The sequence below is a fragment of the Sapajus apella genome, unplaced genomic scaffold (genome assembly GCF_009761245.1).
Source record: "Sapajus apella isolate SASKATOON/1434 unplaced genomic scaffold, GSC_monkey_1.0 scaffold189, whole genome shotgun sequence".
NCBI classification, from domain to species: Eukaryota; Metazoa; Chordata; class Mammalia; order Primates; family Cebidae; genus Sapajus; species Sapajus apella.
In genome coordinates this window covers 303,883-326,794 of record NW_022437129.1, presented here as the reverse complement: position 1 = coordinate 326,794, position 22,912 = coordinate 303,883, and the positions used below count along the sequence as shown (strand labels likewise).

Genomic DNA, 22,912 nt, shown 5'->3' with positions numbered 1-22,912 from the left:
TCTGTCTTAAAAAAAAGAAAGAAAAGAATGGGATGAGCAGATGAGTAATGTGACTGAGTTCAGCAGTGGGTGAGGGTCATTAACCTCTCAGATGAAAGAAATTATTGGAGCAGCCACTGTTTACTCAACAGATGTTAATTGAACACGGAAAGGAAGGATCAAAAACACCAAAGAGTAATGCTTGTGATCTGAAAATGAAAATTGTTGGCCAGACATGGTGGCTCATGCCTATAATCCTGGCACTTTGGGAGGCCACGGCAGGTTGATCACTTGAGGTGAGGAGTTCGAGACCAGCCTGGCCAACATGGCAAACCCCGTCTCTACTAAAAGTAAAAAAATTAACCAGGCATGGTAGCACATGCCTATAATTCCAGCTGCTTGGGTGGCTGAGGCACGAGAATTGCTTGAACCCAGGAGGTGGAGGTTGCAGTGAGCCAATATCATGCTACTGCACTCCAACCTGGATAATGGAATGAGAGCCTGTCTCAAAAAATTTTAAAAAAGAAAACAGAAATTGTTGCCAGTTGAGGTGGCTCACTCCTGTAATCCCAGCACTTTGGGAGGATCACTGGAGCCCAGGAGTTCAAAACCAGCCAGGTCAACATAACAAGACCCTGACTGACTCTACAAAAAAAAAAAAAAAAAAAAAAAAGGTTAGCTGGGCATGGTGGCACATGCCTATAGTCCCAGCTACTCAGGAGGCTGAAGCCAGAAGGATCACTTGAGCCCAGTAGTTCAAGGCTGCAGGGAGCCATTATTGCACCACTGTGCTCCAGCCTGGGTGACAGCACAAGACCCTGTCTCAACAGAAAAAAAAAAAGAAAAGAGAAAATTGGCTGGGCACAGTGGCTCACTCCTGTAATCCCAGCACTTTGGGAGGCTGAGGCAAGACAGATTGCTTAAGGCTAGGAGTTGAAGACCAGCTGGACAATATAGCAAAATCCCATCTCTACAAGACCCACAAAAATTAGCTGGGTGTAGTGGTGTGCACCTGTGGACCCACCCACTTGGGAAGCTGAGGTAAGAGGATTGCTTGAGCCTGCCTGGGAGGCGGAGGCTGCAGTGAGCTAAGATTGTACCACTGTACCTCCCTGGGTGACAGAATGAGACCCTGTCTCAAAAATAAATAAATAAAAGAGAAAATTGTATACTAGGAAGTTCAGGGAGATAGTTCACGATGTGTTTGAGGCAGAGTAACTTGGGTGATGAGGTACTAGGGTCTTGATACAGGAATTGGACTATCATTTTCAGTGATAAGACTAAAAATGGATCCAGATGAGAACATGAAGGGAGAGTTGCCCAGATTTGGGGTACATGGGAAGAGAAAATGGTTAAATATACTTGTGAGACTGAAAAATACTTGGGAATTGGAGAAACGCTTAGTTGAATGTGGTAACGAATTCAGTTTCAAGGGAATAACGGCCTCTGCCTCCCTTTGAGGCATTTATACTCTAACACAGTGGTTCTCAAGCTACATGTTAGAATCACTAGGGAGCCATTTAAAAACAAGTTTGCAAGACTTACCCTCCAAAGATTCAGCTTTTTGGAGGCCCCCAGGTGATTCTATGATGTAGTCAGCATTGAAAGCTACTGTGGGTAGCTTTTACCACTCTAGGCACATGCATTTTAGCAAGCTACACAAGTGATTCCTACCACCCAGACTTGAGAAGTGTTCTTGGTAGAGGTTGGGTGAACAGCGTTCATTTTGATTTGAGATTAAATTGAGAACTCTCGCAAGGCCTTGAAGTGATGTAGCAATTCAGTAATTTTGTGTTTATTTGACAAAGTAAATATTGGTTGTGTTATTATGAGGTTCTTTTACGTTGGTGTTTTACCAAAGCTGTACTTTGAGCCTTTGAGTGGTTTCCCCATCATGTGTAAGTGGTGGAAATACCAGTTCAAAGAATACCAAAACAACAAAGTGGGGCAAAGATTGGCAAATGTTTTCTGTAAAGGGCTCAGTGGTCAATATTTTAGGCTTTGCAGATCTTAGAGTCTCTGCTGCAACTACCCAACTTAATGTAGGGGGAGAGCAGGCACAGCCAGTGTGTGAACAAATAGGCAACCCTGACGTAAAACAAGACTTCTTTTCTAAGCCTACTACTGCCGTTAACCCCAGGGGGTGAAGGCCCATGGTTGGACTGTAAGAGATCCATAAGGACCCTTGGTACTATAGACAGTGATAGAGCTCTGGGTGTGTGCATGCTTTATTTTCTAGTCCTTGACCTGCCAAAAAGCTGAAACTTAACTACTATTATACTACTGTTCAATTACTTGAGGGCTGGGTGTTTGATTCTGTGAGGATAGAAAACCAGATTGATTTGGGGGCATGGCCGGATTTTGTACTTACTGAAATTGAAATGTGGGTCTTTATGACATTTGTATACTTCTGTTGTTTTAAATAGGAATTTTATGGAGAAAATGTAAAAGAGTCTCCTGATTATGAAAGGATCATCAATCGTCGTCATTTTAAGAGGATTCTAAGTTTGCTTGAAGGACAAAAGATAGCTTTTGGTGGGGAGACGGATGAGGCCACACGCTACATAGGTAATGGAAATTCTCCTTTTCCTAAGGGAAGATGGCAGTTTGGCAGCTTTTGCTGACACTACTTACTAACACTAAATAAACTATTAAATATATAGCGTTTAGCCGTTAAAGTACTCAATACTGCTTTCCGTTATACTGTAGCTTTTGTTATAAACTATGTAAAATGTCTGTGTTCCTGTATGTTGAATGATGCCACCAGCGTTGCTCCAGTTGTTCATATTTACACGTAACTACTTTTTTCTTGCTAATGACCCTGAGAAGCAGAGTAGAACTTGTAATTATCTCCAGTTTGTGGATAGGAAAACAGCACAAAGAAGAAAATAGCTTGGCCGCTATTCTACAACTAACCAGTGACAGTAACACTCCAGAAGCAACATTTTGGTCCATCATGCTTGACCTGATTATTTGTGTACCTTCTTTATGCTTTCTCTTCTTTGCCTTGAATATGTATTACTTTGAATGTTAAGCACATTTTTCTAGAGTAAAATGTAAGGGGACAGAAAAGTTAGACCCATTTGGACTTGGCTGGCAAAGAAGCTGTCCCATGTAGCTTTACTTATCCCCTTTATCAGAAAAGATGCTACAAGTTACCCCCCCCCCAAAAAAAACCTTAAAATATTGAAATAAGAAGCAGAAATTGATTATCTTATAATTAGCAGTCCCGAGGTTCTCCTGAGCTGGATAATTCAGTGGCTCAGTGGTACCATCAAAAAGCCCTGATTTTTTGTACTAGGATGTAAAAGAAAACAATCCTGTACCTTCTGTCTCTCTTGGTGGTGGCCCAGATTGAATTGGGGAATACATCTGTAGAAAAAAGGGAAAACAGACTCTAATTCTTTCATCTCTCTGTTCTCCCATCCTCAGTATGTCCGCATTGCCCATTTCTAGGCTAAGAATGGCAAGGGAAAGGGGCTATCCTGAGTAGCTCATAGACTAATTCGGACTTTCCCCTGATTTTGAGCTAGGATTATCTTACCTGAGCACAGCTATGCAGAGGAAGTAGACACCCAGCCCAAATTTGTTCTCTGACCTGAGGAAGATGTGGGCAATGGATTTGGGGTGGCAGCTTATATACCCCTAGAAGTGGTACTGCAGGAAGCCATCCCCAGCCACATTGCCAAGATGCCCTAGTAGAAACTAGGGGTAAAGGAAAAGTGCCAACTTGTTAGATGACTTCTCTTTTGGTTGACGATCCAGTTTATTCTTTATAGCATCTTTTGGAGTACAGCCAGTTGGTGACTTATGTTGGCAGCAGATGCTGGGACACTCTGCATAGCCTCCTCAGCATCTGTTTCGCCCTCCTTTCTTGTGCCTCTTCCCCATGGTAGATGGAACACTGAACTAAGGCTTAGGGAATTTTGACCATTTAAGCCTGTTTTCTTAATCTGTCTAACAGAGTTGTAATAAAGACTAATGAGATAATATATATGAAAGCACTTGAGTTAAGAAAAAATAGTATTGATGTGATTCACAGAGGAGCTGTCTTTGCTCCTAGAAAAACCTGTCCACAAAAAAATGTTAAGTATAATCTACAGTTAAATACATGCATGGCTGTGAACAGAGTTAAGTATGAAAAAGATATATTTGACTGTATGTCGTTCCCTTGGTTTGCACAGGTACCCACAGGGTTGTGATTCACAGCCTTTGGAGACATTGAGTATTTGCACAGTTCATCCACATGCTCAGGACTTTTCATTGGATATGACTTGGGTAGGAGAAGGAGAGGGATGGATAGGTGACTCGATGAAAGAAATGGAAGATGAGCGTTGTGCATTTTTGTCTAAGCATTTTCATTTTGTTTATTTTCTTTTAAGCCCCAACAGTACTTACTGATGTTGATCCTAAAACCAAGGTGATGCAAGAAGAAATTTTTGGACCAGTTCTTCCAATAGTGCCTGTGAACAATGTAGATGAGGCCATAAATTTCATAAATGAACGTGAAAAGCCTCTGGCTCTCTACGTATTTTCACATAACAATAAGGTAAGCTTTAGAGAGAACAGCTCACTCTCGTAAGTGACTGTCAAGAGTCATGTTCCTTCTCTGCTGTAAAACAATGCAAAAAACAATGTAAAACAATGATGTGTTTTTTGTATAGCATCAGAGTCCACTAAGTGAGGTTGCATTCCTAGGTTGCTGTCTTGGATAATGAGGCTCTGGGGTTGTCACAGTCTCCATTCCCCTCCTCCCTGGGGTTATATCTGAGTCTGCAGGGGTGAGTGTCGCAGGGTTTTTGATTCACAAACATCTCCCGTATAATTGGAAGACTTCTATGTGCCAGCATTAAATGCTTTTCTGATGTTAATCCACAGGGCATTGCTGAATGCAAAGACAGCACCTCTGTGAATCACATCAACGCTGTTTTTTCTTAACTTGAGCGCTCTTGCCTGCCCTATGACCAAAATGGCATTCACTGCCACTCAGAGGGAGTTGTGTGGGACAGAGACCCCGACATTGTCACATAAATGGCTGTGATGTCACGGATTTTAGTTTCTCACATTACATTAGCTTCTTGTAGAGTGGTGGAACCGCATCACCTGGTTGAGCAGTTCCGCCACTTTCTGCATGGCTCACTCATTCATGTCACTAGGGGACCAGCTGCTACTAAGACACAGTGGCCTCAAGGAGGGCAAGTAGGTTCAGAAGCCCTCTGAAGAAGCGGGAAAACTAGAAGGGAAAAGAGACTAGTCAAGATCTGAGGAGTTCATAAGCCAAATGTTTTCTGGAGAGCTTCTGATGGTAATGTACAGATAGTCATGTGACACCTTTTGGAGCTTGTGATGCTGTTAAGATACAGATAGCTGCAGGCATTTGAAGTGAGACCCAATGTTCCGGGCCCAGTAAAGACTTGGTTATTACAAAACAATGGTTTGACATGTAAAACCATGGATAATGTGGGCAGGAAGGAACCCTGAAGCCGAAAGGCGGCTGGCCAAGGTACGAGTCAGGTGTGGAGCACTTCCCAGCAGTGGGTCACCTGAGGTCACTACTGTCCAGACTTGACATTTGCCATGAAGAACCCTGAAGGGCTTGCTGGCACCCAAGTGACATGGCATTTGCTAGTAAAGTGTTCTTGTGGTTTTCTGGGTCTTAGGCCAACCAACCATTTAATCCTTAAATAGGATGCTAAATCTATGGACTTAAATATTTTTGCATTTTACAAAGACTAAATAATAACTCCTAATCATATGTGATAATTTAGAGTGAGAAAAGAAAGAAACAACAGGTTTTAAAGCTGGAATGTAATCTAAACTGTCCCCTTATAAAGAGCCTTTTGCTGCTGTGCTGGGGAGTACAACTCTAGGTGGTGGCGGAGTAGGCCCAGAGGTTTGGAGCTGCCTCCCTTTGCGCACTAGATGTGTGTCTGAGAAGTTGGGTATCAGTCACTTTGCTAAGTTAACCACAGTTTAGATTGTTTGTCTATCTGGCTGGCATGGCATCCCCAGACTCGAGAATTTTCACTGACACAAAGCCAGAATGTGCATGCTTTGAGCACATAACTGAACACACAGCCCTCTGTGTGGCGGGGCCTGAGTGTTCCCTGAGAGGCAACTTCACTGACCTGGATGCCTTTGGTCTGTCCTCAGCTCATCAAACGGATGATTGATGAGACGTCCAGTGGGGGTGTCACAGGCAATGACGTCATCATGCACTTCATGCTCAACTCTTTCCCCTTTGGAGGAGTGGGTGAGTCACTTTCTCCTGCTCACAGGAGATATTTCGAAAGCACCACCATTTCACAAGTGGCTTGTTTGGGCTGTTGAAATAGCCAGCTGCTGCATACCCTGATTGTCGTCTCCTGAGGGAGGCCTTCCCTGGTCACCCAGTTGACTGTGGTTTTCCCACTTTCCCACCCACCCCTCCAGCACAGGACGAATGTCCCCTCACTCTCCTGTCAGCAGCACTGACTGACCACAGTTGTAATCATTACTTTGTTCACTTCATTGATTTTATTTATTGTCCTGCCACATTTAGGAGATCTGGGAACCAAGACAGGTCTCAAATTAATTAATAAGATCTTGCTCTCTCTTTTTTTTTTTTTTTAATGAGGTAGCAAATAAAAGGTTCAGAATGCCAGGGGACAGACCACAGCTTCAGGAGTTTTTAAATGTGCCTTTGGTTTCTGCTCAGGTCTTACCTGCATTGTTTCCCAGCCCTTTGCTGGGAAGAGCAGCCTTCTCCTTTAATTGTTTTGTGATTTGAGTAGAACGAGAAGCCCCCTGTTCTAGAGAGGGTGGGTAGGAAAAATTCATTCTAAGTGAAGCTTTGTGGCCATAGCCTGATCCTTACTGTTCCCTTTAGAACATGACTTGTCTCCCTCTCCGACGTGTGAGATGACTGACTTAGCTTTTTCTCCTTTGGGAGGTAGGCTAGGTGGGCTTCTCTACTATCTAGTAGAGATATTACAAAACAGCCAAGATGAAAACATTCTCATAACAAAAAGCAAACCATAAAAGCCACCGTCTTGAAGCCCTATTCTATCCTCTCCCTTTGTAATACCATAAATCATTTGCTCCATGGGATGGAATGGCCCAGTTTGGCAGGACTGCCTGTTCCTAATTAAGGAAACCTTTTTCTATGACCAAGAAGCCTTGGCCTGTAGCCACAGGTCCTTGTCTAAGAGGTAAACATGGCCAGCACACCGCACAGTGACTGTGCACATACATGGGTGAAGGACAGGCGGGAAGAGGCCAAATCAGTAGGTGTTGGCAGATCCAAATTGGAAATAGTGGTGACTTGGAGAGGGTGGTAGCAGGGGAGACGGTGGAAAGGGAAGTGGGAATTTTTTTGGATCAAGCAGCAGGATTTGCTGATGGAGTGAATGTGGGAGGAGGGGGTGAATGCAAGAGGATGACTCCTGGGATTTTGGCTGGAGTAACTAATAGTTTTGTAGCCCAAATGCTTAAAAGATTGGACTCCATTGTCTCCAGCTCCTCAGCTCACCACATAGATCCTGGCATCCACTGTGCTGCTGCAGCCATCCACTCTGTAATTGTTCTATATGGTGTCTCCAGTGCCCTCTAATTGCAAATCTAAGTGACTTGGGTTCAGTCCCTGTCCTGCTTGACAAGGTAGCCTGTGGCATCATTGACTATACCATCTTATTTAAAACAAAACAAGGCTGGGCGCCATGGCTCATGCTTGTAATCCCAGGACTTTGGGAGGCTGAGGTGGGCGGATCCCTTGAGATCAGGAGTTCAAGACTAGCCTGGCCAACATGGTGAAAGCCCGTCTCTACTAAAAATAAAAAAATTAGCCAGATGTGGCACATGCCTGTAGTCCCACCTACTAGGGAGGCTGAGGCAGGAGAATCACTTGAACCTGGGAGACAGAGGTTGCAGTGGGCCGAGATCGTACCACTGCACTCTAGCCTGGGCAATAGAGCAAGACTTCATCTCAAAAATAAAAATAAAACAAACAATGTATTATATACTCATAAAAATCAAAAATACAGAAAAAAGACACAAAAGAAAAAAGCAGGTCTAATGTCTCAGCAAATTTCAGGCATATAATACATTATTATAGTGGCCATGCTGTAAAAAAAGTAAATAAATAAAAAAAAACAAGCCTTGACCCCCAAATGTAAAAGGAATACAGGTTTTTTAAGAAAACTTGGAAAAGATAGAAGAGTCCAAAGAATAAACATTTACGTTATTCATAACCGTACTATGTAAAGATAACTGGTATATGTCGTGCACATACATGCATACACATATACACAGACACTTGAATATTCTGTTCAAAATGGCATCATATTATATATTCTGTACCCTGTATGCGACAGGATAGTGTGACAATTTACCATGTCAGTATTCTTGCATGTCATAATTTTAGTAACTGCATACTCTTCCATCACACTAACGTGGCATATTTATGTAACCAATTCCCAGTATCAGATTTCAGTTTTTCTGGTATGATTCTTATGTAATATATCTTTATGCAATCTCTGATTATTTCTTTAGGAAAAATGTCTAGAAGTGTAATTACTGTGTTAAAAGGGCTTATACAATTTTCCAAATTGAAAAACATGCTTTTTTCTTCTAATTCTCAAAGTAACATAGATGCAGCGGCAAAAAGTCTAAACAGTTAAACTTTAACGAAAAATGTAATAATCTCCCAGGCATAAACACTATTAATATTTTGTCATATAGGTTAGATTTTTTTTCTTTTCTTTTCTTTTTTTGAGACTAAGACTTACCATGTTGCCCAGGCTGGAGTGCAATGGTGCAATCTCAGCCCATTGCAACCTCCAACTCTCAGGTTCAAGCAATTACCCTGACCCAGCATCCCAAGTAGCTGGAATTACAGGTGTACGCCACCATGCCCAGCTAATTTTTGTATTTTTTGTAAAGACAGGGTTTTGCCATGTTAGCCAAGCTGGTCTCAAACTCCTGGGCTCAAGAGATCCACTTGCCTTGGCCTTCCGAAGTGCTAGAATTACAGGCGTGAGCCATCACGCCCGGCCTAGGTTTTTCTTTAGAAATGCATTATCTTTAAAGTTTTTGATACATACTTCAAGTGTCTTTGCAGATTTCTGCTACCTCATATTCCCATGAACAGTGTGTGAGCGTTTACTTCCTTATACCTTAATTCTGGATTATTCCATTACTAAATTTCTAGACAGAAAGAGAAGGGTCTCATTTTAATTTGTACTCCTTTGATTATTAGTGAGTTTGAATTCATTTTTAGTACTCTCATGAATTTTCTGTTTATGTCCTTTGATATTTTTGCTGTTTTCGTGCCTTCCTTATTGGTATATAAATAGTCTTTTTTTTAATAAGTAAGAAAATCCTCAGTCCTATCTGTAACACATATCCCTTTCCAGATTTTAATTTTTTTTTAAATTTTATCTATGATTTGAAACATTTATTTATTGTATTTTATTTATTTTCTGAGACACAGTCTCGCCCTTGTCACCCAGGCTGGAGTGCAGTGGCACTATCTCAGCTCACTGCAACCCCTACCTCCTGCCTCAGCCTACCGAGTAGCTGGGATTGTAGGCACCCGCCACCACACCCACCTAATTTTTAGTAGAGCTGGGGTTTCACCATGTTGGCCGGGCTGTTCTCCAACTTCTGATCTCAGGTGAGCCGCCCTCCTCAGCCTCCCAAAGTGCTGGGATTACAGGCGTGAGCCACTGCACCCGGCCTAAACCTGTGTGGCTTTTTGGTTTTTGGTTTCTGATTTGGAAAGTAGGCTTAGGAAAGCTTTCCCCACTTCAGCATTATATAAATATCATCTGTAAGCCAGGCGCAGTGGCTCATGCCTATAATCCCAGCACTTTGGGAGCCCAAGGCACCTGGCCAACATGGTGAAACCCTGTCTATACCTAAAAATACAAAAGAATTAGCCAGGCGTGGTGGCACTGCCTGTAGTCCCAGCTACTCAGGAGGCTGAGGGAGGAGAATAGCTTGAACCTGGGACATGGAGGTTGCTGTGAGCAGAGATTGTGCCACTGCACTCCAGCTTGGGCAACAGAGCGAGACTCTGTCTTAAAAATAATAATAAATAAACAAATAATGAAATATCTGCAGTTTCTTTTTCTTTCTTTTTAATTTTAACATTTAACCATGGAGTTGGCCAGGCATATTAGCTTACACCTATAATCCCAGGACTTTGGAAAGGCAAGGCAGGTGGATCACCTGAGGTCAAGATCTTGAGACTAGCCTGGCCAACATGGTAAAACCCCGTCTCCACTAAAAATACAAAAAAAATTAGCTGGGCATGGTGGCACATACCTGCAGTCCCAGCTAGTCTATAGGCTGAGGCAGGAGAATAGCTTGAACCTGGGAGGTGGAAGCTGCAGTGAGCCGAGATTGCACCACTGCTCTCCAGCCTGGGCAACAGAGTGACAGAGTGAGCCTCCGTCTCAAAAATAAGAAATAAAAAACTTCCATGGAGTTTACTTTAGAATGCTGTATGATGTAGTAATCTGCCTTTTTTTTTTTTTTTTTTCAAAGTATGAACTAATTAGGCTGGCGCCACTTTTTGAAATAATCATCCTTATACCATTCGTACACATGTTTGGGACATTCTTGGGGTTTTCTCATCTTTCTGGTTTGTTTTTTCCATGGACCAGTACCACAGTTTCAATTGCAGTAGCTGTACAGTTAGCTTTTTTTATAAGTGATATTTATTAAGTGCTTATTATATGCCAGGTGCTGCGGTTGAATCCCTGCCTTTTTTTTTTTTTTTCTTTGAGATGGAGTCTTGCTCTGTTGCCCATGCTGGAGGGCAGTGGTACGATCTTGGCTCACTGAAACCTCCGCCTCCCCAGTTCAAGTGATTCTCCTGCCTTAGCCTCCCAAGTAGCTGGGACTACTGGTGCACGCCACCACACCCACCTAATTTTTGTATGTTTAGTAGAGACGGGGTTTCACCATGTTGGCCAGGATGGTCTTGACCTCCTGATCTCATGATCTGCCCGCCTCAGACTCCCAAAGTGCTGGGATTGCAGGCGTGCGCCAGTGAGCCCAGCCTTCTGTTCTTTTCTTTTTTGAGATATGGTCTCCTCTGTCACTCAGGCTAGAGGACAGTGGTGCAATCATGGCTCACCGCAGCCTCAACCTCTTGGGCTCAAACAATCTTCCCACCTCAGCCTCCTGAGTAGCTGGGCCTACAAATGTACACCACTGTGCCTGGGTAATTAAGAAAATTTTTTTTGTAGAGATGCGGTCTCACTATGTTGCCCAAGTTGGTCTTGAACTCCTGGGTTCAAGCAACCCTCCCACTTCAGCCTCCCAAAGTGCTGGGATTACAGGTATGCGCCACTGCGCCTGGCCAAATGCACGCATTTTAGAGACAGACAGCTAATAAGTTGTCTTATTAAAACAACTAAGAAACGAGCCAAAGTTGCCTGACTCTAAAACCCACAAATTCAACCAACCCAGTAGCTTGCTCTTTAGGACGCAGCACTATTGAAATATCTAAACGTTAAAGTTTCTCATCATTACTGTTTTTCAGTGTTTTCTCTAGTTCTTATCTAAATTTGTTTTTCCAGGTGATCTTTGGAATCACTACCTTCTCCTACAAAAAAAAAAAAAAAAGAAAAAGAAAAAAAAACCTTCTGAAATCCCCTGGGATTTGGATTAAAATTGATTTAAACTTAAATTATTTTGGGAAGAATTTATATCTTTGAAATGTGGAGTCTTCATGGGAATATGTTATATCATCTCTTCATTTATATAACCCTTTTATATCTTTCAACAAAACTTTGTAATTTCCTTTATGTCAGTTTTTTGCTTTTTATTTGTTTGTTTATTTTTTGAGACAGGATCTCGCTTTATTGACCAGGCTAGAATGCAGTGTGGCTGAATCAGAGCTCACTGCAACTTTGAACTCCCGGGCTCAAGCAATCCTCCTGTGTCAACCTCCCAAATTTTTCCCAGTTTCTTACTACCTTGGTTATGTCATTGGCTGGCCCCTCCTGCATTCTTTACCCTCCCTCATTGTCAGGGTTTCTCAGGGTCTTGTCCTCGGGTCTCTTTTCACACCAGGGCTGCTTCATGAATGATTCCTTCCTGCAGCCTGGCCCTGGTAAACTGCTCCCTGGCCTCTGGTCACCTGTGTCTTACGTCACACATGCCATTCCCTCTGCCCAGCAGACACTGCTCCCCTTTGTGCCTGTCAGCTTGTTGTATACACAATGAATTAGAGAAATGAAAACTGTCACAGAACATGGCTTTGTGGAGGGCAGAGATTTATACTTGCTTATTTTCACCCAGCTGTGCAACTCTGTCACTCTTACTTTCTACAGGCTTAGAGAAAACAGGTGGGTGAGTGGGGCCATGGATGAATGAAGCCACATGGAATGGTGGGAGGAAAGCACACGTAGCATTCAGAGTCTGATCTGGGTTCAGGTTCTGGGTTTGCCACTTACCAGCCATGTGGCCCTGGGCAAGTTAACTGACCCTGTAAGCTCCCTTTCTCTCTCTGGAAGTGAGGCTGCTGATAATTCACCAAGTGGGATTGTGGTGAGAATTATCTTAAGAGAATGGTTTAAACTCTTAGCACAGTCCCTGGCATATATGAGGGCCACAGCCCTAGCAGAGGTGCAAGTCCTTGTCTTGCTCTTGGAAAGCATCCTGTTTGACAGGGACATTGACTTTTCCAGGGAAGTTGGTAATAACTTCCTGAAAAGAGATAATTCGGCTGTCAGAGAGGTTTAGTGGGGGCACCCAAGCAGCAGGGAGTGCATGTGGGCTTTCTTGGTCATTGTTAGACAGAAGTAGCTTGCATCATCTACAGTGAAGCTTGCTTTGTCTGTTCCCTTTACTTCAGGTTCCAGTGGAATGGGAGCTTATCATGGAAAACATACTTTCGATACTTTTTCTCATCAGCGTCCCTGTTTATTAAAAAGTTTAAAGAGAGAAGGTGCTAACAAACTCAGATATCCTCCCAACAGCCAGTCAAAGGTGGACTGGGGAAAATTTTTTCTCTTGAAACGGTTCAACAAAGAAAAACTCGGTCTCCTGTTGCTCACTTTCCTGGGTATTGTAGCAGCTGTGCTTGTCAAGGTGAGTCCCTGTTACCCATGAGTGCCATTCGTTCTGGCCCGATGGCTGCCGGATGCCTATTCTAGCAAGATTCTACATTAACTTGTAGAGTCTTAAGTCAGGGTCAGTGAACCACAGCCTGTTGGCCAGCTACCTGCTTTTGTCGCTTAAGTTGTTGGAACACAGCTGCACCCACTTATCCACAGCTGCCTTCACGGGATGGTGACAGAGCTGAGTAGTTGCAACAGAGGCTGAATGGCTCTCAAAGCCTAAATTGTTACAGAAAAGTTTGCTGACCTCTGGTCTAACAGTTAAAATGGTGTAGAACTTGCTTGCAAAATTCTGAGCTGTCTAACCCTTTGATCCTTTCGGTATTGGGTTTTCCCTGTCACTCCCAGCTTTGTTCTTGAATGTGCATGAAATCAGCTTGCCATGGAGATGGAGGCAAGAACTCTGGTGGATGGTAGTGCTGGTGAAAGAGCTTTGGTGAGGGGTATTTTATCAGGCTTGAGTGCTTTTCCCCCAGAGTTGACTACCTGATAAAGTTTATCTTTGGTGATCAGTCGTTATAGAGGTGGCCTTGCAAAGAGGCCTTCTCAAGGCAGCTTGCGTATCTTGGGGTAAAAGGGGAAATCCATGATAATTAAAGTTAAGATGGAATGAGGAAGGTGATTACGTCTATGGCACCCTCAGCGGAGATAAAATGGAAAATATCGACCACATCTGTGAAGAATGGGCTTGGAAAAGGCAATGGAAATAGCTGTGTTTATGTTTTGTTTAAAATTTGAAGGAGGATTGGCTCATCTTACAGTATCCCAGCTTTAGTGGAATTGGAGATAACAGTTGCATTTGAAATCATTTGGGTTTTCTCAGAAATACCAAGCTGTGCTGAGGAGAAAGGCCCTGTTGATTTTTCTGGTAGTTCACAGACTGCATTGGTCCAGTAAACAGAGATGAACAGCAGATTTCAAAACCCAGCCCTGTCTGTTAAGAGTGAGGTAGGAACTTCTTGTTTTCTTTTTCTATATAAGGTGGGCCAAGTTGGGGTATGTTTTCAAGGGTTTTTTTGGTTTTGTTTTGTTTTTTTTTTTTTTTTCTACAGTTGGAGGCTTAGAGGTTATTGAAAAAAGAATGCTTAACTTACTTGTCTCTAGGCATTTTGGACTTGGGCCCAGAGTATCAGGGTGTTAAAACTCCACCTATCCACAGTTTTAAAAGGGTTGGGCGACTTGCTCGGAATCTAAGAGAAGTGTGTAGAGACAGTGGCTTATTGGGTCCAGGTGAAGCATACATCATTTCTAGGAACAGGGCGGCCGAGTGTGAGCCTCGTTTCTCTTCCCCATCTACTCAGCTCTCCTGGAGGAAGTGTCAGCTGACTAACTGAGACTTGTCACCATCTGGGCACTAAACTCTTTGTGTCGTAATTTAAGAATAGTATTTTAAAAATCACTGAGTAGTTTTGATTTGTTTTCATTTTTTAAATAAGGTTTGACTTTGGGATTCGTGGCAGCGAATGTCATAAAGCAAGGTGTAGTATGCAATTTAGCAGCTATCTACTTTCTTCTCTCCCTTCCTGAGGCTGGAGGTGTGGTCGGAGGCTTGCTTGGGTCTCTGATTATTATCTGCCTCTTTTGTTATTATCCCAAGACCTCGGTTCCCCAGCCTGATAATGCATCTTGATTGGGATAGAATTTTTTTAGCTTCACGGAAAATACGGAGGTCCAGGCTGAGTCTGCATTCTCTAGGCTTACCAAACTCCCAAGAAGCTCCCCCAGGTACGGTGCCCTGTGCCAGGCAGGTTTGAGTTCCCGAAATGGTTTGGCAGACATGTTTCTCTGTGTGGGTCTAGAGAAGCAGCAACATATAAAACCTTTAGCAGGAACAAGAAAATGTGTTTTGATTCCTGGCTTGATGTTGACTTAATTATGACCTTGGGCCAAAGCCTTTTCAGAGCTCTTCCTTGGGCCTCAGCTTGCCCATTTATGGGATGAGGGAGTAGATGTCAGTGATTCCCCAGGCCACTGTCAACCCGCTCTCTCAATTCTCATTGCTATTAGCTGTTAATATTTCTTTGGATTCAGTCTGGAACCACGTAGAGATTTGGTTTTCTTTTTCACGCTGCTGCTTTTCTGCTCCTCTCTGAGCTTTTAATCCTTTTTTATCAGGTTACCTTTATTTTAAACAAATGACTGAATCTATATTCAAAATACAGAGGAGTATTGAATCTGTATTCAAAATACACTACTGAGGAGTCTATTTATTGTAATTACAAACATTTTTCTGAAATGGCTTTTATGTACTTACTAGTTTCCTTATTTTGTTATGTCCTTGGATTTGATTTTATTAATTACCTTACTAGAATTAGCATAAGTACTGTACACAAAGCTTATAAGCAATAAAGCTTATAAGCTACAAAAGGCATTGTGGGAGATGTGAGTTTTAAAAGGTTGAGAAACATAAGAGGTTAATGTTGATAAATATTAGGACTTTGACAACCAAATACGACATTTGAACCTTGAGATTGCACCAGCCCTTCCTCGGGCTTCAATGGGATGGATTAAATTCAGTACTACTTTTGAATTTTTTTTTTTTTTTTTTTTGAGATGGAGTCTCGCTCTGTCGCCAGCTGGATGCAGTGGCACGATCTCAGCTCACTGCAACCTCTGCCTCCTGGGTTCAAGTGATTCTGCTGCCTCAGCCTCCCAAGTAGCTGGGACTACAAGCATGCACCACCATGCCCGGCTAATTTTTGTATTTTTAGTAGAGATGAGATTTCACCATGTTGGCCAGGATGGTCTCAATCTCTTGACCTTGTGATCTGCCCGCCTCGGCCTCCCAAAGTGCTGGGATTACAGGTGTGAGCCACCATGCCCGGCCTACTTTTGAATTTTAGAAACAAAAATTCGTTTATCAGTTCTTGAATTCCATGTAGAGACTTCAGCTTCCTACTGAAAATGCTAGGATAGTAAATTAGTACTTTCATCTTCGGTCTCTACTCTGACATCAGCTAATTGACAGTAGACAGAATATAGCCTACATCATCATGCCGCCTCATTATTGTTATTGTTGTTTTTTGAGGAAGGACATAATCCTTTAGCCCAATGCATGTAGTCTCTTAGACAGGAGGTGAGTCCCAGTGCTGAGCTTGTGTTGCAAGGCTGGTTGTGGGTGGGTTTTCAAAGCAGCTGAGTAAACTGGATCCCTTTTTCCTCTCTCCAGGCTGAATATTACTGAAGAATGATCCTGTTCAACCTCATAGTGCCTCTACTGAATTATTCCTCTTTTAAATGGTTAATGAGCCAATAATTTTTAAATCCTACCAAAAGGAGTAAGAAAATATGCAAACACACCGTGATCAAACTTAAAGATCATTGCTATTCATCATTAATAAAAGTTGCCATTTTAGCCAAATCCCAACATTCCCTAATAGGGTATTCAGGGAACCTATCTTAGATTGTGCTTATCTAAATCTTGGAGCTTTGAGCTAGGGGAGGAGAATGTATTAGACTAAATACAAACTTTGGGGGCTTGTAAGGCAGTCTCAGAACCTACTCAGTGAGTCCTTGACTCCAGTTAATGGCACTGCCCACCAGCTGCCCCCATCATTGTGTGAAGCTTTCAAGAGCTTGGTACTTCCCAGGGCTACCAGCAGTCCTCTGTAGTCCAGAGGTGAGGTTAGATCTTCCCAATTCCCTATGAGATTTCAGGCACTAAAGCTCTATGTGGGGGAGGAAGGGGTTACAGATGCTGTAGAGAAGAAGCAAGCAAGCCACTGCAGTTGGTCATACCGAAGGGGATGGATGGCAAGACGATCCCTTGAGCAAGTGAGAAGTTATTCTCATCAGTTGCTGTGGCCACCACCTGAGGTACTCAGCTGAGTGGGCAAGGCTGAAGAAGAGGGCTGTGGAATGCAGTGTTACTGCTGGATGGGGCAGGGCAGGGCAGAGCAGTGTTGTGCCGTGCCTTCGAGCTCCTGACTACAGGGACTCCACGTCCCCACACTCAAAAAGACTCAGCTCACTCAATGAGAGAATGTAATTTATAGAATGTAAAATCAACTTTGTTGAATAATTAGTTTTATTAAAGCTGTCTCAAGTATGTGATGGCTTCATCATAGCATAAAGTGTCAAGAATTAATAACTAGCCTAGTTTAGGAAAAAGCTGCTTACTGTGGCTCTAAGAGAGTAATCATAAAATACCTTAGATAAAATTGCACTATGGAATTTTCATTTGGTATGTTTCAATTATTGGCTTGTCCACTAATACATATCTGCTTCAAAAGAAATAAATTTCATAAAATTGGCATCAATTTTAATGATACTCTTGGTGTGGAACCTCAGATATGCCCCATTGGAGACAGTCCTTTGATCATAAATTCTCCCCAACTATAAATCCTTTTATGTCTTTATTATAGATGGTATTTGTCAACTTTTTTTGTCATGCTTTCTCATTTTAAAATTTTTAGTCAAGGCCGGGTACGGTGGCTCACGCCTGTAATCCCAGCACTTTGGTTGGCCGAGACAGGCAGATCACCTGAGGTCGGGAGTTCGAGACCAGCCCACTGATGGGCTGACCAACATGGAGAAACCCCGTCTTTACTAAAAATACAAAATTAGCCAGGCATGGTGGTGCACGCCTGTAATCCCAGCTACTCGGGAGGCTGAGGCAGGAGAATCGCTTGAACCCGGGAGGCAGAGGTTGTGATAAGCCGGGATCACGCCATTGCACTCCAGCCTGGGCAACAAGAGCAAAACTCTGTCTCAAAAAAAAAAAAAAAAATCTTAGCCGAGAAGATTTTCCCAAACTTTATGTTCTGCTGTATGTGGTGGGTGTGGGGCTTAGTAGCTACAGTAAATAGATTTTTTCCAATGGCATCCTCCTACACCCAGCTGCTGATCTACAACAAGTGTTTCTGTAGGCATATTCATAGAACACTAATCCCACAAGATTTTACACAAAAAATGGTCCTGTCACCAGTCCTGTATAACGCTGGCTTGTAAATCACATCAGCAAACTAAAGGACCTAAGTATTTCAGAATCTCTGAAGCGCTTTCCCAGACTTCCTTGACGCCATGCGGTTTATCTTAATACCTGTTAACCGTGGAGCACACTTGGGCAAACAGTGGCACAGAGTCTGGAATTGCTTCAGTGATGACTTTGCTATGCTCTGTTCCTAGTTGTTTTGTGCCCTTATTTCTATCATGTCACTACTAGAAGAAAACGTACAGTGAGAACGAGCATTTCTTAAAGTCTTTAATAAGTGAAAATGGTGATGGAATAAAAGAACTGGAGAAAAGGGGAAGAAGGGTGTATGGACAGCCACCCGCCCTGGTCAGGGTCTCACAGCACCTGTGTCTGCGGGGGGCGCACAGGGTTTGCCTGGACAGGGCCCGCTGGCCCCCTTCTCAGGGCTTCACAGAGGCTTTATGACAGACTTGAGTGGCAGGCTGTGCCTAGGAAATGTGTAATCTTTAATATAATAGTAGTTTTGTGATTTTATTTGCAGTCTCTCATTTGAAGCCATTTACATTATTAATACTAGTGGCAATCCCTGGACTCTGATTCATGCATTTGGCTAATGTCTTCTATAGAGCAATCCAGGTCAGAGAAAAGTCCTGTTTGACCGGAACAGAATGGCCAGTCTGCTCTGTTCAGACCCCTCTGAATGTCACTACAAGGAATCAGCCAAAGTTCTTTTTCTGAGGAGTGGTTCAAAGTGTCCACCTGCCCTGGACCCCATTGGCACTTCTGCAGGGCAGACCATGGTGTGTTTGGGTACTGGGAATGGCCACTCCTGGCTTTCTGTTTCTGACCTTCTTTGTTAGTGCTTGGTGGTCAGGATCCTGACTGCGAGCCCCACTATCAGTGTGGCTGACGCCGCCCCCAGAGCAGCCCCACGGCGGATGACCAGCTGTTTCACTGACAGTCTGCTGGTAGGAGCTGAAAGGGTATGGGCCTCCTCTGAAGTCCTGAAGAGGCCCACATAGCACTCAGACCTTGAATACGTTGTCAGGGTAATGCCAGGGGAACTCCCAGTAGCCACTGCAGAAGCAAACAGGAGCAAACTCAGTAGGCCAGGGGTAAGTGGGAGAGCTCTGGCCTTAGAATCAGGAAGCCTATCCTAACCATCTGGCTGCATTTGTTACACCTCACAAAAGATAATGCCTATATAGTAGAAAAATACCTGCTTTATCTGCTTGACAACAAGACCAGAGGAGATGTGTGGAAAAGCATCTTAAACTGTGAATTTCACATGCAGATAATGCTTACTACTAGGATCTGATGAGGAATGTTCTTGTTAGCACTTGGCCTTGTGATGATCGATGGCTTCAAAAGCACATGGGAAACACAATTAATCGTGTCTTACTGTATTCTCTCAATACAACTTAAGCTCCCAGAGTTTTAGCTGGCTCACTACTGCCCTGATCAAGGATGAGCCCAGGATGGATGAGGTCATGGAGACCTCATCTGAATGAGCTTTGGGCCATTTGCACACACGCCTGGCACTCAGGACCAGCCCTGGGGCAGAGCTGGGGCCATCACTTCATGACATGGACATTGGGCATAAACCAGAAAGACGCTCATCTGCCTGATGGGGTAGAGAGAGGCAGATAGCAGGTCCCCCCAAAGCCAGTGAGTCAAGCCAGGCCAACTGACAAGCCAGGCTCCCCAGACTGGCAGCCGTAGGTTAAAAGTTGGCCTTCCGTCCTGAGCAGAGTTCAGTGGGGGAGATCATGAGCTTTAGCGTTCGACGGGTTGATGCTCAAATTTTATCTCTGGCCTTTATGAGTTGTGGAATGATGGGGGAAATACGTACGTTCTTTTTTTTTTGAGACAGAGTCTGTCTGTCACCCAGGCTGGAGTGCAGTGGCACAATCTTGAATCACTGCAACCTCCGCCTCTCTGGTTCAAGTGATTCTCCTGCCTCAGCCTCCTGAGTAGCTGGGACTACAGGTGCCCACCACCACGCCCAGCTGGTTTTTCTATTTTTAGTAGAGACAGGATTTCATCATGTTGGCCAGGATAGTCTTGATCTCTTGACCTTGTGATCCACCCACCTTGGCCTCCCAAAGTGCTGGGATTATAGGCGTGAGCTACTGTGCCCAGCCGGAAATATGTAAGTTCTTTCAGCCTCACTTCCTCATCTGAAAATGGGCATACATCTAGTTGCCTCTCAAGGCCAAGGACTTGATGTAGGGCCTGGTACTTGCATGCCTGTTAGACAGTAGATGTTGTTGTCTTCCCGGTGCTTAGGATATCATTTTCATAATAATGGGAAGAAAAAGAGCTTGGGCTTGTAAGCAGAGGCACAGAGGGCAGACAGGAGCAACATGCCACTGACATTTATGTGTGTACCAAAGCAGAGGCAGCCGTAACAGCACATTACCTGAAGACAGGACTGCTTTCTCAGGCCCAGGTCTGGTTGCAGTGCTGTCTGTTCTCTGCTGCTGCTGCTGCTGACCTGAGTGTTTCTTGGCCTAAAAGAGAAAGAACTTGCTTGGGTCAACCTGCCGGCAACCCTAACCATAACCCTAACCCTAACCTGCCAGCTCAGCAGTTCACTCCTTCACCACTGGCCTCACATTCTCTGCTTTTAAAACATTGCAAGGCCGGGCACGGTGGCTCACGCCTATAATCCCAGCACTTTGGGAGGCCGAGGCAGGTGGATCACGAGGTCAAGAGATCAAGACCATCCTGGTCAACATGGTGAAACTCCATCTCTACTAAAAATACAAAAATTAGCTGGACATGGTGGCACATGCCTGTAGTCCCAGCTACTCGGGAGGCTGAGGCAGGAGAATTGCTTGAACCCAGGAGGCGGAGGTTTTGGTGAGCTGAGATCGTGCCATTGTACTCCAGAGCGGGTAACAAGGGCGAAACTCCGTCTCAAAAAAAAAAAAAGATTGCAAGTTGAAGCAGTACATATGCATGTATTCATAGCTGTGGGGCCTTTAGAAAGTATCATTTTAAAGTTGGGCATGGTGGCTCATGCCTGTCATCCCAGCACTTTGGGAGGCTGAGCCGGGTGGATTGCTTGAGCTCAGGGTTCAAGACTAGCCCGGGCAATATAGTGAAACCCTGTCTCTACCAAAAATACAAAAAAATTAGCTGGGCATGGTGGTGTATGCTTGTAGTCCCAGCTACTCAGGAGGCTGAGGCAAGAGAATCTCTTGATACCAGGAGGCAAAGGTTGCAGTGAGCCGAGATCAGACCACTGCACTTCATCCTGGGCAACAGAACAATGCTCCGTCTCAAATAACTAAATAAATAAATCATTTAAAATCTCTGTTTATCCAGCGTCTTAAGTGTCAGGATGACTTTTTCTGTGCACAAAGGCAAAACCACACTCCGATAGGATTCAGGGTCTTTGAGAGAACGTTGCTTCTGTGCTCTGCTTGCAGACCGAGTTGTGCCTTTGCTGTGCCTGAGAAGCAAAGGCTGCCCTGCCCTGTTTAAAAAGGACATGAAAGAGGATGGTGGGCAGGGGGATTTTATTACCCCTTCCAAAGTTAAGGCACACGCTCGGAAGCTCATTTGGGTTCAGACTAGTTTGAGTTCTTTGCGTTTATTTGGTTTTCTGCAGATGGGGCCGTCTAAGGAAGGTTTTTGATTTTGTTTCTCTTTATAACTGCAGAGCGTGCTTTTTATACTGGCCAATTACAGTAACAGGAGTCACTGTTGAGGCTCAGGCGGTCCCTCTGTAATCCCCCACAAAACACCCACAGCTTCTACCACACTGCTGCCAAGTTCTTATGTACTCTGGGCATTTCTGGCTGAGTAGTCACTGCCTGGTGGGGTCAGGTGCAGGGTGTGTCTTGTGGCCAGGGGCAGCTGACCCACTTACTTCCTCCGCAGCAAGCTTCCAGTCCAGCCGGGCAGTATACACAACAAAGGCAGCAGTTGCCAGGGAGACAGAGGCCAGCATGCTCAGCCAGAGGCCTGGAGGAGACAAGTGATGACGGGAAGAATGTGCGACATTCTTCCGGGCCTCTCCCAGCTTCCTCACCCCACATACCCATGATTCTCATTCTGACCACAAAGGTCAGAAGGATGCCCAGTGGTAGGCCGATGACATAATACGTGATGGCATTCACAGCGGCACCAAAGGCCTGCTTCCCAGTTCCTCTCAGGACTCCGCCGTAGACACACTAGGAGGGGAGACAGAAACGGGCAAGGGGGCCGTGACGATGAGACTCAGAATAGGTGTCATATGCAGCAGGCCTTTGCTAAGCAATTCGCATGGCGTTGCTTCATTCGAATTCTCACAGCACTGGATGGACGCCGCATCTCCCTTTCTTCCCTGAGGGTGACTGTCCAAGACAGGTCAAATCACTTGTCCATGTAAGTAGCTGTGTTTCAACACAACCCCACAGCACCCAGGCTTCATCTCCACACCATATGGCCCCCCTAGAAAGTAAAGGTAGAATTCGTGGCCAGCAACCAGTTGGTCTGGGAGACTGGACTAACTTCACATGGTATGGTTGTGGTGTGTTGGTTTCCTGTGGCTACGGTAGCAAATTACTGTAAACTTAGTGGCTTAAAATAGCACAGATTTGGTCCGAGCATGGTAGCTCACGCCTGTAATCCCAACACTTTAGGAGGCTGAAGCGGGCAGATCACCTGAGGTCAAGAGTTCAAGGCCAGCCTGGCCAACATGACAAAACCCTATCTCTACTAAAAATACAAACATTAGCCAGGCGAGGTGGCACATGCCTGTAACCCCAGCTACTTGGGAGGCTGAGGCAAGAGAGTTGTTTGAACCTAGGATGCGCCACTGCACTCCAGCCTGGGCAACAGAGTGAGACTTGGTCTCAAAAAAGAAAACACACACACACACACACACACACACACACACACACACACACACACA

General features: G+C 44.2%; 2 protein-coding genes and 1 non-coding gene across 13 annotated transcripts in view; 2 read left to right on the top strand and 1 right to left on the bottom strand.

Moving 5' to 3' along the window:
* The window catches only part of ALDH3A2 (aldehyde dehydrogenase 3 family member A2), a 69,931-nt gene that overhangs the window by 15,002 nt on the left and 32,017 nt on the right, over positions 1-22,912 (top strand). For 4 of the 6 annotated variants that reach the window (XM_032269210.1, XM_032269208.1, XM_032269207.1 and 1 more), the window contains 4 exons: positions 2,406-2,547; positions 4,362-4,528; positions 6,133-6,232; positions 12,827-13,062. In XM_032269210.1, the coding sequence (XP_032125101.1) occupies positions 2,406-2,547; positions 4,362-4,528; positions 6,133-6,232; positions 12,827-13,062 (645 nt within the window). Of the gene's footprint in view, positions 1-2,405; positions 2,548-4,361; positions 4,529-6,132; positions 6,233-12,826; positions 13,063-13,914; positions 14,040-16,260; positions 17,450-22,912 lie in introns of those variants that run through there. The other 2 variants (XM_032269211.1, XM_032269213.1) reach the window with 2 other exon arrangements.
* On the top strand, positions 3,248-3,353 carry LOC116543565. Its single transcript, XR_004265616.1, has one exon. It is a non-coding gene; the product is annotated as a small nucleolar RNA SNORA31 (small nucleolar RNA).
* Positions 18,187-22,912, bottom strand: part of SLC47A2 (solute carrier family 47 member 2) — a 31,407-nt gene continuing 26,681 nt past the window's right edge. For 5 of the 6 annotated variants that reach the window (XM_032269201.1, XM_032269202.1, XM_032269204.1 and 2 more), the window contains 4 exons: positions 22,058-22,190; positions 21,887-21,981; positions 20,429-20,519; positions 18,278-19,083 (listed from right to left, as the gene is read on the bottom strand). In XM_032269201.1, coding sequence (XP_032125092.1) covers positions 18,863-19,083; positions 20,429-20,519; positions 21,887-21,981; positions 22,058-22,190 — 540 coding nt within the window. In that variant the 3' untranslated portion in view covers positions 18,278-18,862. Of the gene's footprint in view, positions 18,252-18,277; positions 19,084-20,428; positions 20,520-21,886; positions 21,982-22,057; positions 22,191-22,912 lie in introns of those variants that run through there. The other variant, XM_032269203.1, reaches the window with a different exon arrangement.